We start from the raw sequence: 13,238 nt of genomic DNA on the forward strand, positions 1-13,238 counted from the left end.
CTGAACCAAGAGTGGAAAACCTGAATAGACCATTTAAACCAGCAAGTTTTAAAAACCCTCAGTAAAGAAGAGCCAGGTCCAAATGAGTTCCTATGCAAACTCTGCCAGATATCCAGAGATGGATGAAAACCAGGCAATCCTAAAACTTCAGAGCAAGTGGAAGCATTTCCAAACTCATTTCCTGAGACCAGGACCACACCAATGCCAGATTTAGACAAAAACAATGCATGAAAACTATGGGTCATGTTGGTGGTGACTATAGATGAGAAATCCTTATCAAAACACTTGCCAACCGAGGCCAGTGCACTTTTTAAGAAGAAACTTGCACTATGACCAAGTGGGCCGTGCAAAGGTGGTTCAGCGTGCAGCAGTCAGTGCGCTAGACACAGTAACAAAGTAGAAGGGGAGAACCACGTGAATAGCTCCATTGATGCAGAAGAAACATTTGGTAAAATTCATCCATTCATGGTTTTTAAAAACGCTCTGTCTTAGTTGGGATTTTGTTGCTGTGATAAACACCATGACCAAAAGCATCTTGGGGAGGAAAGGTTTTATTTCAGCTTACAACTCCCAGGTCTCACTCCATCACTGAGGGAAGTCAGACAGGAACTCTAGGCAGGAACCTGGAGATAGGAACCAAAGCAAACGCTGTGAAGGAACGTTGCTTACGGGTTTGCTCCTGATGGTCTGTTCAGCTCGCTTTCTTACACAACTCAAGACCATGTGCCTAAGGTTGGCACCATCCACAGTAAGTTGGACCCTCCTACATTAATCAAGAAAATGCCCCATATGCTTACCCACATGCCAGTCTGGTGGGGGCATTTTCTCAGTTGAGACTCCTTCTTCCCAAATGACTCTAGCTTGTATCAAGTTGACAAGATACTAGCTAGCACACCCTCTTACTAAAGAAGTTCACTTAACACAGTAGACGTTATATACGAAAACCCCATAGTGACAGCATAATGAGGGGTGACTTCTTCTAAGATAGGACTAAGGCAAGGATACCAGTTCTTCCCATGTAGTATTAGAAGGCCTAGACAGAACAGCTACACAGAAAATAAATTAAGGATATGAAAAATAAAAGTAGGAAGTAAAAATATCTCTGTTGTAAACAAGAGTATACATATAGAGAAACCCCTAAAGACTCACCCATAAAGAACTGCTGGGGAGATGGATTAGGTAAAATCCCTTCCCTTTTCAGCCTTGCGAGCCTGGGTGCATTCAATCCCTGGAACTGGAATTTGGAAAAAAGAGGAGATTTGGAAGGAGAGAACCTACTCCCTCACTGTTCTCTTGCGCGCGCGCGCGCGCGCGCGCACACACACACACACACACACACACACACACAACTATAGATATAGATATATAGATATAGATAGATGCATACCACATGTCTTATTAGGGTTTTTATTGCTGAGAAGAGACACCATGACCATTACAACTCCTATAAAGAAAACATTTAGTTGGGGCTTGCTTACAGTTCAGAGGTTCAGTCCATTATCATGGTGGAGAGCATGGGGGCCTGTAGACAGACATGGTGCTGGAGCTGAGTGCTACATCCTGACCAGAAGGCAGCAGGAAGTCGACTAACGGTCACACTCAGGGAAGCTTGAGCAAAAAAGACCTCAAAACCCAACCCTACAGTGACACACCTCCTCCAACCAGGCCACACCTCCTGATAGCTCCATTCCCTTTGGGGGCCATTTTCTTTCAAACTGCCACATCACACAAAAATGTACATGAGAAGAAAATAAATTATAACAAGTATTGACAAAGATGTGGAAGAAAAGGGGACCTGTGTACAACTATTAGTGAGAATGTATATATTGGGGTAGTAGCCATTTAAAAAGTTGAGTTTTTTAAAAATTAGTAGTAGAGCTGCTGTATGTTTCAGCAATCCCTGTTCTGGCTATATATCCAAAGGGAATGAAACCAACCTATCAGACATGCACACCCCTGTGTTTTGTGGCATTCTTCACAGTAGCCAGGATACGGAGACATTCTAAATGTCCCCTAGCAGATAAGTGAATAATGAATGTATTAGATCACTTCAAAACAGATTTGAAAGCAAAACATCCTCTTGAGAAGTCAAATAGCATTAAAAAACATTCCTCTCTGTGGTTATTTCAGGGCTGGTTTGGACTTAGATCCATGTTCACTTATTAGCACTTATGCTGTTTATTGTCCTTGGGGAATAAGGGAAACTCTCTCTTATTTCCATGTGGTGGATTTCTTGGCCACTGAGACACATTTATGTCACTGTCAGAAGTAAAACTAGGACAGGAGTGACAGCTCAGAGTGACTCTGCTTGCTACACATCAGCAGCACCATGAGAAACCCTCAGCACCCATGAAAAGGCACACTGAAGTATTAAACTGCCTCTTACTAGCGTTTTCTTATGAAAAGCAGTTCCAAGAAACTCAAGTCAGTTGCCAGACTGCAGATGTTTGTAAAATGTTAGCATGGCTTTGTTGTTTTGCTTGTTCTTGAGACAAGTTGTTGCTCTCAAGCTGGCCTTGAACTCTTAGCTCAAGTGATTTTTCTGCCTCTACTCTGTTTCAGATTTCTAAAATTACATATTAGTTAGAATCTCCTTATACAAAAATCATATGGATTTTACTAACATAATAGTATAAACATGGTTAGCAAGAAAGATGTATCAGCTGCACATGGTGCTGTTGGCCTCAGATCCCACACTGGAGTGAAAATCCTCCTGGCAAGACCATCACACCTTCTAGAACAGCTGGGGCTGTGTGATGTGTCTAAAGAGAAATGGTAGCGGAAGAGAGAAATCCTTGATTTTATTAGTCTAACAAGACCAAAGAGTTAGTTTTCGCGTTTTGTGATGTTTGAAAAGGTTTGTTTCCTTCCTTAGACGCGGATCAACAACGAAAAAAGAAACTGAAGAAGGAACTGGCACGATGTGAAAAGGAGTTTAAATTAAGTAAATATGCAATGCAGAGCAATTCCAAAATGAACACCAAGTCCCTTTATAACTCCTTCCAGAAGGTAAGGTGGTTCTTCTGCTCTTTAAAAGCAGATGTTTCTAAAGCACATTGGTGCTGCAGACTGGCTTGGGACTGTTTTCAGTAGGTTTGGGTCAGCAGACAAAGCATCAAAAGCCAAGTGGTTCTACTGTGTGTTTTTCAGGCCACATCTCCTCACAACTGCCTGCCAGTGGGAAGTAGCCGTGAACGATTCGGAAATAAATTCCTAGCTGTGTTCACTAGCTAGAAAGGACGATGTCTCAGATTTGGCCTGCAGACTGTAGTTGGCTGACCTGTGGTTTTGTTTTGTTTTGATTCTCTTTAGCATTTATTTGAAGAAGTGGTCTTCTGTTTTTAGTTTGATGAAAGTGATTGTAGTTTTCAGAGTTTCTCTCATGAATAGATCTTTTTTTAATTAAAAACATTTTTGGTACAATATGTTTTGATCTCAATGGGTAATTTTATCCAAGGCTCATTTTGCATTTCTAGGCAATGATGTGATTTTTCTGTTTCATCTGTTAATGTAGTAAATGACTTGTATCCTTAATATAAACAGATCTGAGCTGTGATTCATCACAGTTTCCTTCCTTCCTTCCTTCCTTCCTTCCTTCCTTCCTTCCTTCCTTCCTTCCTTCCTTTTTCCTTTTCTTTGGTTTTGTGTGTTTGGTTTTTGGTTTTCTGTTTGTCTTGTTTTGAAACTGGGTCTCTCTGTGCAGCCCTTGTCCTAGAATTCGCTCTATAGACCAGACTAGCCTCAAACTTAGAGATCCACCTGCCTCGACTTCCTGAGTGCCGTGACTAAAGCATTGAGGTTTTCTGTGTTGCTGGATTCAGTGGGAAACGGTTTCTTAGGATTTTGACATCTGAACACTGTTGTTACTGGTGGACATTTTTCTTTCTGTCTGATTATGACAAACAGAGCACTGTTTCCTCTTTTTCTGTATTCTACCTTATAGAAGTTGGAAGTTAGTTCCTTTTTTGGGTGGTAAATTTTTTTCATACATTTTGATCATATTCTTTCCTCTTCCCCTACCTCCTCCTTACCCACCCAATTTCATGTTCTTTCTGTCTCTCAAAAAGAAAAAGGAAAAGCAAACCAAAAAGACAAAAGTGCACAAAGAGTGCATTTTCTGGGGGCCACTGCTGGGCCTGGGGCCTGCCCTAGAGGGTGGCTGATGTGCTCAGTGTCACTCCCAAGCAGAAGTTCCCTTTCCAGCAGGTGTCACTTGCAAATACCTTCTTAGTTAAAGGTGTGATTTTATCCACTTCCCCTTCTCCATGCTGGGGTTTTGTCTGGTCTGAACCTGTGCAGGTCTTGTGTGTGCTGCCCTAATCTCTCTGAGTTCATATGTATACCAGCCCTGTTGTAGTCTGAACACGCTGTTTCTCTGGAGTCATCCACCACCTCCAGATCTTACCATCTTTCCACCTCCTTTCCACATAGCCCCTGAGCCTTGACGGGGGGGGGGGGTGGGTGGCTGATAAACACATTCCGTTGAGGACGCATGCTCTCACCTCCTGCACAGTGTCCAGTTGGGGTCTCTGGGTTAATTACCATCTCTTGCAAGAACAAGCATCTCTGCGTGATGGATGCGTTGATCTGCAAATTTTATTTTTCTGAACAGCTCTTCTTTTATTTCCATGGAATTCAACACTAAAATTATCACTTTTGAGAACTTCAGTACTGTGGTGAACCCACATGGCTCTGTCACCCAGTGCAGTGGTATAAGCTCATTCCAGTGGTCTTTCATCTCTAACCTCAGCCATTGCCTCTAGCTTAGAGTTTTTCGCTGTGATTATGAGATTCTGTATTTTTTTTTTAAATAATTTATTTATTTATTTTTTAACAATTTATTTATTATGTATACAGTGTTCTGTTTGCATGTATCCCTGCAGGCCAGAAGAGGGCACCAGATCCCACCACAGATGGTTGTAAGCCATCATGTGGTTGCTGGGAATTGAACTCAGGACCTCTGGGTGAACAGCCAGTGTTCTTAACCTCTGAGCCATCTCTCCAGCCCGAGATTCTGTATTTTTTACCCATAAACATTTCAGCATATATCTTTAAACCATGGTCATGATATAGCCAGGCGTAGTAGCCCATGCCTTTAATTCTAGTTAGTGGCACATTAGATTGGGCAATATATGCTTAAGACCACACTGGGCAACATAATGAGACCTTGTCTCAAAAAATACACCATTATTATGCTTAAAAATTAATAATTGTTTAATATCACTAAATACCATGCTATGATTTCATACACTGTCTCATAATTTTTTTGAGTTTGTTAGAATTAGTATCTAGTTACTAGCTTCAATTAATTGATACTTTTTTAAAAATCCATAGTTTTCCTTCTCCCATACCTTTTATCACTGTGTAATTTATATATGGGGGAAAATCTCATTAGTAATAAATTTTGCGGAGTTCTAAATGATATAAAATTTCTGTTGCAAACTTGTATGGGGAGTAAGGTTTCCTAAGGCCTGCAGTCTCTACTGAGTGCCAGGGTTCAAGATGGGCAAGCTGCACAGTTGGAGAGTAGCCGCTGAGAATATCCCATGCTCTCAAGTGTTAGTTCAAGCCCAGGCAACCATGGTATAGTTTGAGGGGAAAAAAGAAAGGGAGATGGGAGGGAGAGAAAGAAAGGAGAGAAAAGAGAGGTGAGGAAAGGCAGACAAGCCTTGTTGGCAGAAGAGCTTCCCTGTTGCTGACCAGCACAGGCTGTTGTACTTTCACTCTTGGTCTCTCAGAACAGATGGAGGTGTGTGTGCTTTGTCAGTAGGCACTGAGAAGGACTCGGGGATTGGAGCTATCCTGGCGACTGCACTCTTTCCTCCTTGAGAACTCTGGAGGAGCTATAAAGCGGTTTTTAGTTAGACAGTGACGTCATGCCCTTTGTAAAGACTCCACTGGCTGCAGTGAGCAGCAGACTAATTATGGATGGCTGCAGTAATCTGGGAAAGAAAGATTAAGAGCTGACCCAGGGCATTCTAAAGAACACCAGGAATACACGTACGGGAGGCTCATTAGAAAGTAGAACTGCTAGGACTTGGCGTCTGGTTTGATGATATGAAGAGAAAGGCAGAGTGGAAGAGATTCCCAGGTTTCTGACAAGAGTAGGATAACGGGCAGGTTTTCTCCTGGAGTAACGTTGATAAGAGGCAGGACTTTTACTTTGGGGGCATGTTTAAATCACAGCGCCTTGGGATCATTGAATATATTCAGGAGACAGTTGGATTGAAGCATTTCTTTCAGGAGAAAGATCTGGGAGTCATGGGGTGGGGGGCCCTGCGCTGTTCTAAAGACACAGGCCAGGAGGGCCTCTCCTTAGAGTAGATCTGCTCTGTGCCATGCACCATAATACCACCTGTGAATCTCCATCCATGCTGCACATGTATGTGTGCGTGCCTGCATGTATGTTATACCACCACATGCATGCCATGTGCTGCCCTCAGAGCCAAAAGAAGATATCAGATTGCCCAGAACTTGAATTATAGGCGGTTTTGAACCTCTGTGTGGGTCCTAGGAGCCAACACAGGTTTTTTTGCAAGAATAACAAATGTTCTTAACCTCTTGGCCATCTGTCCAGCCCCTATATTTTTATGATTATTAAAATTGTTTAATAATTCTTCAATAATTGCTAACATTTTGAATATAAAGTAACAATTTTGAGATAAGAATTTGTTGAACTTTTTAAATTATATATTTTAATGTACTTTATAAATCATTTATAATAAAGTAAAATAAAACAAACACATTTTAATATGTCTATTTTCCCTTTAGTATCTGTAATTCTATAACTTGCTTGCCTCCATGGTAATTCATTTATGCTTTTATACGTATTTCATGTATAGTAATAATAATTTCTAGTTTGCCTACATTTTTAATAATCTTCAATAATTAATACTTTAGACACATCCAAATTATCTTAAATTATTAGTTTGGGTAGTATATTTTAATAATTGGGTAGATTTTATGGTTAACAGTTACTTACGATAATTATAAACTATTTTCACGGAAAAGATAGTTAGAATTAACAGTGCTGGCTTCGGCCTCTTAGTGTCTTAGCAGTCTCTGCAGACACCTGAGCTCTGGTCTGAGAACCTTGGGTCTTCACTGCCTGGCTTTCCCACTGCTTTCCTCCCCCCACCCCCACCCCCACCCCCACCCCGCTCAGGTGATGTCAGCTTTGAGGACGCTTCCCATTGCTTCTCTCCAAGCTGCTGCAATTAAGAGCTTGGGCCACCATTGCCCTGCTATATCCCAAAAGAGAGTGATGAGTCAGTTGTTCTGTGGTTGTAAATTGGGTGGGTGTTCTTGACATGAACTTTGCAGAGAGAGAGAATTATGGGAATTGGTTCCCTCCTTCCACCATGTGAGATCCAGGGATCAAATTCAGGTTTTAGGCTTGGCAGCCATCACCTTTATCTACTTAGCTGTCTCATTGGCCCCCAGCTCTGTATTTCAGTCCTTAAAGGTTCTCTTTGGTATTTCATTTTAGTAAAACATCGCACTGATAAGACTTATCAGGTCATCTAATGCATTATGCATTTCTCCTTACCCTTGGCTTAGCTTACACCATTCCTCTGGGTATAAATAATTCTTATGGTTAGCTGGGCGTTGGTGGTGCACGCCTTTAATCCCAGCACTCAGGAGGCAGAGCCAGGCGGATCTCTGTGAATTCAAGGACAGCCTGGTCTACAGAGTGAGTTTCAGGAAAGGCACAAAGCTACACAGAGAAACCCTGTTTGGGGGGGGGGAGTAAAAAAAAAATAATTCTTATGGTTATTAATTAATAGCCCTGTAAGATTCAGAAATGTCTTTTCAAAGAGCCAAGCTCTTTATACATCAACTGTAATATGAGCCCAGTTTGGGAGCTTTTTGTAAAGCTAATGTACAGAAGTTATAACCTAAGTACTCACAATTGAATGCAGAATACTCACTTTATTTTGTCTTTTATTTTGGGAAAGAAAGGTTGGAAAGCAAATTATGTATCTGGACCTTTTAGGAAGTAGTCATGTAGCTTCCTTATTTAGATACATCAGTTTGAAAGCTGGCTGACCTGTACATTATCAAGGAAGGAATTGAAATCAATTTTAAGTTTCCTTGTGCTACAAAGTCTATTAGGTTTTCAGATGAACTTTTAAAACAGATAATGTACGGAATAGTAAAGAGCAGAGGCTCAGAGTCAGCTTGAATCTGTGGCCCTGAGCCTCCCTTCTAGGAAGTAAGGGCAGGGCTGGGAGTGTAGCTCAGTGGTAGAACACTTGCTTAGCAGCTCAAGGCCCTGGGTCCAGCCCTATCACTGGGGAAAAAAGTGATAACTGCATTCCCACACTGAAGTTGGAGCCAAGGTACAGGTTTAAGTTCATCTGCGGTTCCCCAGTTACATGAGTTTGCAGTGTAACGGCTTAAATGTTCTTAGCCCGCAGGGGAACCACAAGGCCAGGATATGTTAATAGAAGAAGTGACAAGATACCCATCATTTTCGAAGTCATTCATCCCTTCTTCAGATGGACTACATCTAAGTCAGCCTGAGCTGAATAAAATTCTCCTGAATGGCACCCAGAAGCATCCCAGCACCTCTCCACCCAGCATGGCTTATGTAGGATCTGCACCCAGAAGCCCATATGCTGGTCATGGCTGTGACAGGAGACCTCGGAGTGCCTTCCCAAGTACCCACCGGTTCCACCTAGTCATTTCCAAGACCCCCAGTGGAGATCTTTTGGAAAAGCACTCTGACCTCTTTTCGAACAAGCAGTTGCCATTCACTCCACGCACTTTAAAGACAGAAGCCAAGTCCTTCCTATCACAGTACCGCTATTACACACCTGCCAGAAGAAGAAAGGAGTTTCCGGATGAGCGGATGGAAGCTGAGACCCAGACGGAATTGAGCAGGTTTGTACGGCACATCCACAGCAAGGCCAGCAGGTCCGGGGAAATGACTAAGAAGCAGTATTTCTTGCTGTGTTGTGCACTTTATATGCCAGCCTTGAGATCTAGCAGTGCCGTTTCGTTGGCATGAATTGAGAGGACTTTCCAGTGCATCTTTAGAAGCAGCATAGTAATTGTAGAAAAAATAGCTATTAGAATTAAGTTCCTACAAATGAATGCTGCATGAGTTGTGGCCATAAACATAGTTCTCAAACTTTTGTGTTTTTAAATGTTGTTATCAGTGAAGTCTTAAGATACATTATCAGATAGCGTTGGTGTAAATATAGAATCATGTTAACAATGGTAAACAGTGAGGCCCAGAAGGGGAAATAAACATTTATCCAGTTCCCCGTGTCTCTTCCTGGCCCGTGTTCACACCCTGTATAGTAACAGCTGTGGGCATGACTTAGACAGTTGAGAGAACATCTGGAAGTTAGGATTTGCCCTGATTTGATTTCTGTCTCCTGTAGTGGATGGTTCCTGATATTCAGTAACTTTGCCAAGTGACTGTAATTTATTGTGTATTAGATTTTAGTTATTCAAAAATCACACATTATGAGCCTGCTTTTGTGAGTATAGATAAGAGGTGCAGTGATAGCAAATGAACCTGCATATATTTAATTTAAAAAATGAATTGGCAATGCAAGTTTGATAGCCATTTCACGTATATGTTTATGTATATATCACTCTATGTCTGACAATTGAAAAGTATCATGTGACCAAACAGTAAACAACTTTGAAGCCATGTAGTGTGTCAGTTATTTTTCTTTTAATATATCTCTGTTTTGAATGACTATCATGTACCTGGTATTATGGGGGAGAGAGACAAATAGGAAATTGATGTTGTATTGTTTATTTCAAAGATATCTAGCAAATAAATCCTACAAAGATTTATTTTTCATTTCAATAAACATAATCTATATTATTAAAAAAAATGAATTGGATCTGTAATAGAAATCATCAGCTGGAGGAGAAATGCAGAAATCATTGCTGGATTTGACAACATAGATACTAAAATTGAAATGAGACTGAAGCTTGGCGTGGCTCCTGTGTAAGGATGGCACACAAATTGGGAGCGCCTTCCATGTTTTTCATGAAAGGCACAATAGTGAGTGGGAGGGGCTAGGAGAGGGTGGGCGGGGCAAACATTAATGAGTGGGAGGAGCTAAGAGAGTGTGGGCGGAGAGAGCAAACGGGATAACTAAACTGTCCAAGAACAAGTTTAATCAGGAAAAAAGAAAGAAATGAAAAAATGACCATATCTTTATAAATGTTATAAGGATAGTCTCATTTCTCTTTGCCCATTATATATTTAACTGGGATCTATTTTTCAAGCAAGGAAAAGAAAGCATATGTAAACCAAATAATGTCTATTTCCAGATATATATATAATTAGAAATTACATATTTTCATAAAAGTAAATAGGTGAATTTCTTTGAATTATACTATACCTTTCTCTTGATAGTAAAGCTTGTCACTGTGTTTCTAAAGGAGTAACAATCATTTCTTTGTAAATGTTGTAGCTTTAATTCGGAGTCTGGGACAGTGGAGGCAAAGGACTCAGAAGTGAACTTAACGCAGGTACTGACCATGAGCTCTTTCTATGGTGTTCCTTTTTGTAGCTAGAGTTTTCCTGCCTTGCCCACAGTCAGGACAAATCTTTGTCACCCGCCAGTCCCACAGCCGCTCAGACCCAACCAAGTAAACACAGAGACTTATATTACTTACAAACTGTATGGCCGTGGCAGACTTCTTGCTAACTGTTCTTATATCTTAAATTAATCCATTTCTATAAATCTATACCTTGCCATGTGGCTTATGGCTTACCGGTGTCTTCACATGCGGCTTGTCATGGTGGCAGCTGGCAGTTTCTCTCTGCCTCAGCCTTCTGCTTCCCAGAACTCTCCTCTCTCTTTGTCCCACCTACTTCCTGCCTGGCCACTGGCCAATCAGTGTTTTATTTATTGACCAATCAGAGCAATTTGACATACAGACCATCCCACAGCACCTTTTGAGTCGCAGGTGCTCTGACTCGTGTAGTGTGCAGACAGCTGTTTGGACTATCAAGAGTAGTTCATCCCTAGGAGACACTGGTTAAATAGAATGTGGTCAACATGCGAAGGTTTGCCTGTTTGCAGGTGTCAAATGTGCTCTCAGAATGGCCAGATAAATGGCCAGACTCCTACCAAATCTAGGGAGTCATTTGTTATTAGCACCTAAGCAGTTCACTGGCTGGCTGGCTGAACAGGTGGATGAATAAAATGGATTAATGACATTTTCAAAAATACAGATTCTGAGAAGCAGGTATGGTGGCATTTGCCTATAATCCCAACACTTGGTAGGAGGATCAGGAGTAGGAGGCCATCCTGAACTACACAGCCAATTCAAGTCTAGCCTAAGCTATCTAGCAAGACTGTGTCTCAAAACAACCGAGGACTGGGCTGTGGTGTGGTGGTAGAAAAATTGCTTAACATTTGCAAGGCTGGATTCAATAACACCCCATCCCCAGCCCCTTCACACACAGAAAAACAGACAAGTTACTAAAGGTGCTGTCAAAGCTACAAAGAAGTTTGAACTTTCAATGCCTGTGTATTTTAAAGAATTGTCAGTGACTATATTATAAATCATAATATCATAAAAGAATCAGTAGAGGGGGTTGAAGAAAGGGCTCAGCAGTTAAGAGCACTGGCTGCTCTTCCAGAGGTCCTGAGTTCAATTCCCAGCAACCACATGGTGGCTCGCAACCATCTATAATGAGATCCAATGCTGTCCTCTGGCCTGCAAGTATATGTGCAGGCAGAACACTATATATATAATAAATAAATTTTAAAAAAAAGAATCAGTAGATACCATTGTCTTGCATTTGCCTTTACTTTTATGAACTTTATTACATTTGTTTTTTGAATGTTTAGCAATGATTTATTATAATATAAATTTCCCAGGCAAAGTCATTTAATTTGAGTCATTTCAATCATATATTTATGTCCTAACTTAAATTTATTAATCACAAGCATGGTTTGCATATTTAAATGTCAAGAGCACAGACTCAGGGTTACAAAAATAAAGTATAATCACACTCAACTTCATTTTTCTCTTCTGAAAAAGGGTAGGAAGTTATGGATTTACAACTCAGTCATTGAAAGCTTTTTGACAGGAGGACCACTAAAGTTCATGGAGAAAACAGCCTCTGAGAGCCAAGTGTCTTCCTAAAAGACCAACTAACCTGCAGGGTCCATGGGAGAAGGCAAAGTAGGCATAGTTCCTAGCCTGGGAAAGGCTTGATAAGTGATGCCTATTTTTACCTTGAATTTTTTTTTTAAAGATTTATTTATTTATTATGTATACAACATGTATGACTGCATGGCCAGAAGAGGGCACCAGATCTCATTACAGATGGTTGTGAGCCACCATGTGGTTGCTGGGAATTGAACTCAGGACCTCTGGAAGAGCAGCCAGTGCTCTTAACCTCTGAACCATCTCTCCAGCCCTTTACCTTGAATTTTTAATGAAAAGAATTAGGCCTGCAGATAACTAAGTAAACTAATGCAGGGCAGGTGAGACTGCTCCCCAGGTAAAAGCACTTAGCACAGAAGAGTGATGACCCAAGTTCCCTGGAATCCACTTTGCAAGGAGAAAACTGACTCCCAGAAGTTGTCTTCTGACCTCTGCATGTGTACTGGGGTATGCTCATGCCTGCACTCACACAAACATCATCCACACATCATTCTCATCTTCATATCACTTGTAGTGATCAATGAAACTTAAGAATCCCAATTTATTACATTGCAATCAAAATGTTCATTCATAGCCCTTCAAGAAAATGATGGATCCTCACAGTAGTCCTGGACTTGAGAAAGCTAGTGAAATGTTAACTACAGTAGATCTACAGTTTACCCACACTTTTAAAACTGTAAAGCACTTTACATAGATCAGCCTTGTAGGGCTGGGGACATAACGTATTTGGTAGAGTACTTGCCTAGCATAAACAAAGCCAATAGTAGTACTACATAGACTTGATGTAGTGTGCCTGCCTGCTTGTTCCTGTCCTCCTTTTTCTGTATTTTGTTGTTGTTTGTTTGTTTGTTTAGGTTCTGTCTGCTTTGTTTTGAGACAATGTATGTCTAAGTAGCCCTGGCTGTCCTGGAACTTACTATATAGACCAGGTTGACCCACCTCTGCCTCTGTGTGCCACCTACATCTATGTGTACCATGTGCATGGCTGGTGCCCAAAGGGGTCAGGAGAGGGTGCTGGATCTGCTGGACCAGAATCAAAGACAATTACAAGTAGCCATGTGGGCACTGGGAACCAAACCTGG

At 41.2% G+C, this 13,238-nt stretch overlaps 1 protein-coding gene across 6 annotated transcripts in view; it reads left to right on the top strand.

Moving 5' to 3' along the window:
- Spata7 (spermatogenesis associated 7) overlaps positions 1-13,238 on the top strand; it is a 33,431-nt gene that overhangs the window by 13,043 nt on the left and 7,150 nt on the right. For all 6 annotated transcript variants that reach the window (XM_028886581.2, XM_028886578.2, XM_028886579.2 and 3 more), the window contains 3 exons: positions 2,876-3,009; positions 8,414-8,886; positions 10,446-10,503. In XM_028886581.2, the coding sequence (XP_028742414.1) occupies positions 2,876-3,009; positions 8,414-8,886; positions 10,446-10,503 (665 nt within the window). The remainder of the gene's footprint in view (positions 1-2,875; positions 3,010-8,413; positions 8,887-10,445; positions 10,504-13,238) is intronic.

Source organism: Peromyscus leucopus, chromosome 14 (genome assembly GCF_004664715.2).
Source record: "Peromyscus leucopus breed LL Stock chromosome 14, UCI_PerLeu_2.1, whole genome shotgun sequence".
Classification (NCBI taxonomy): domain Eukaryota; kingdom Metazoa; phylum Chordata; class Mammalia; order Rodentia; family Cricetidae; genus Peromyscus; species Peromyscus leucopus.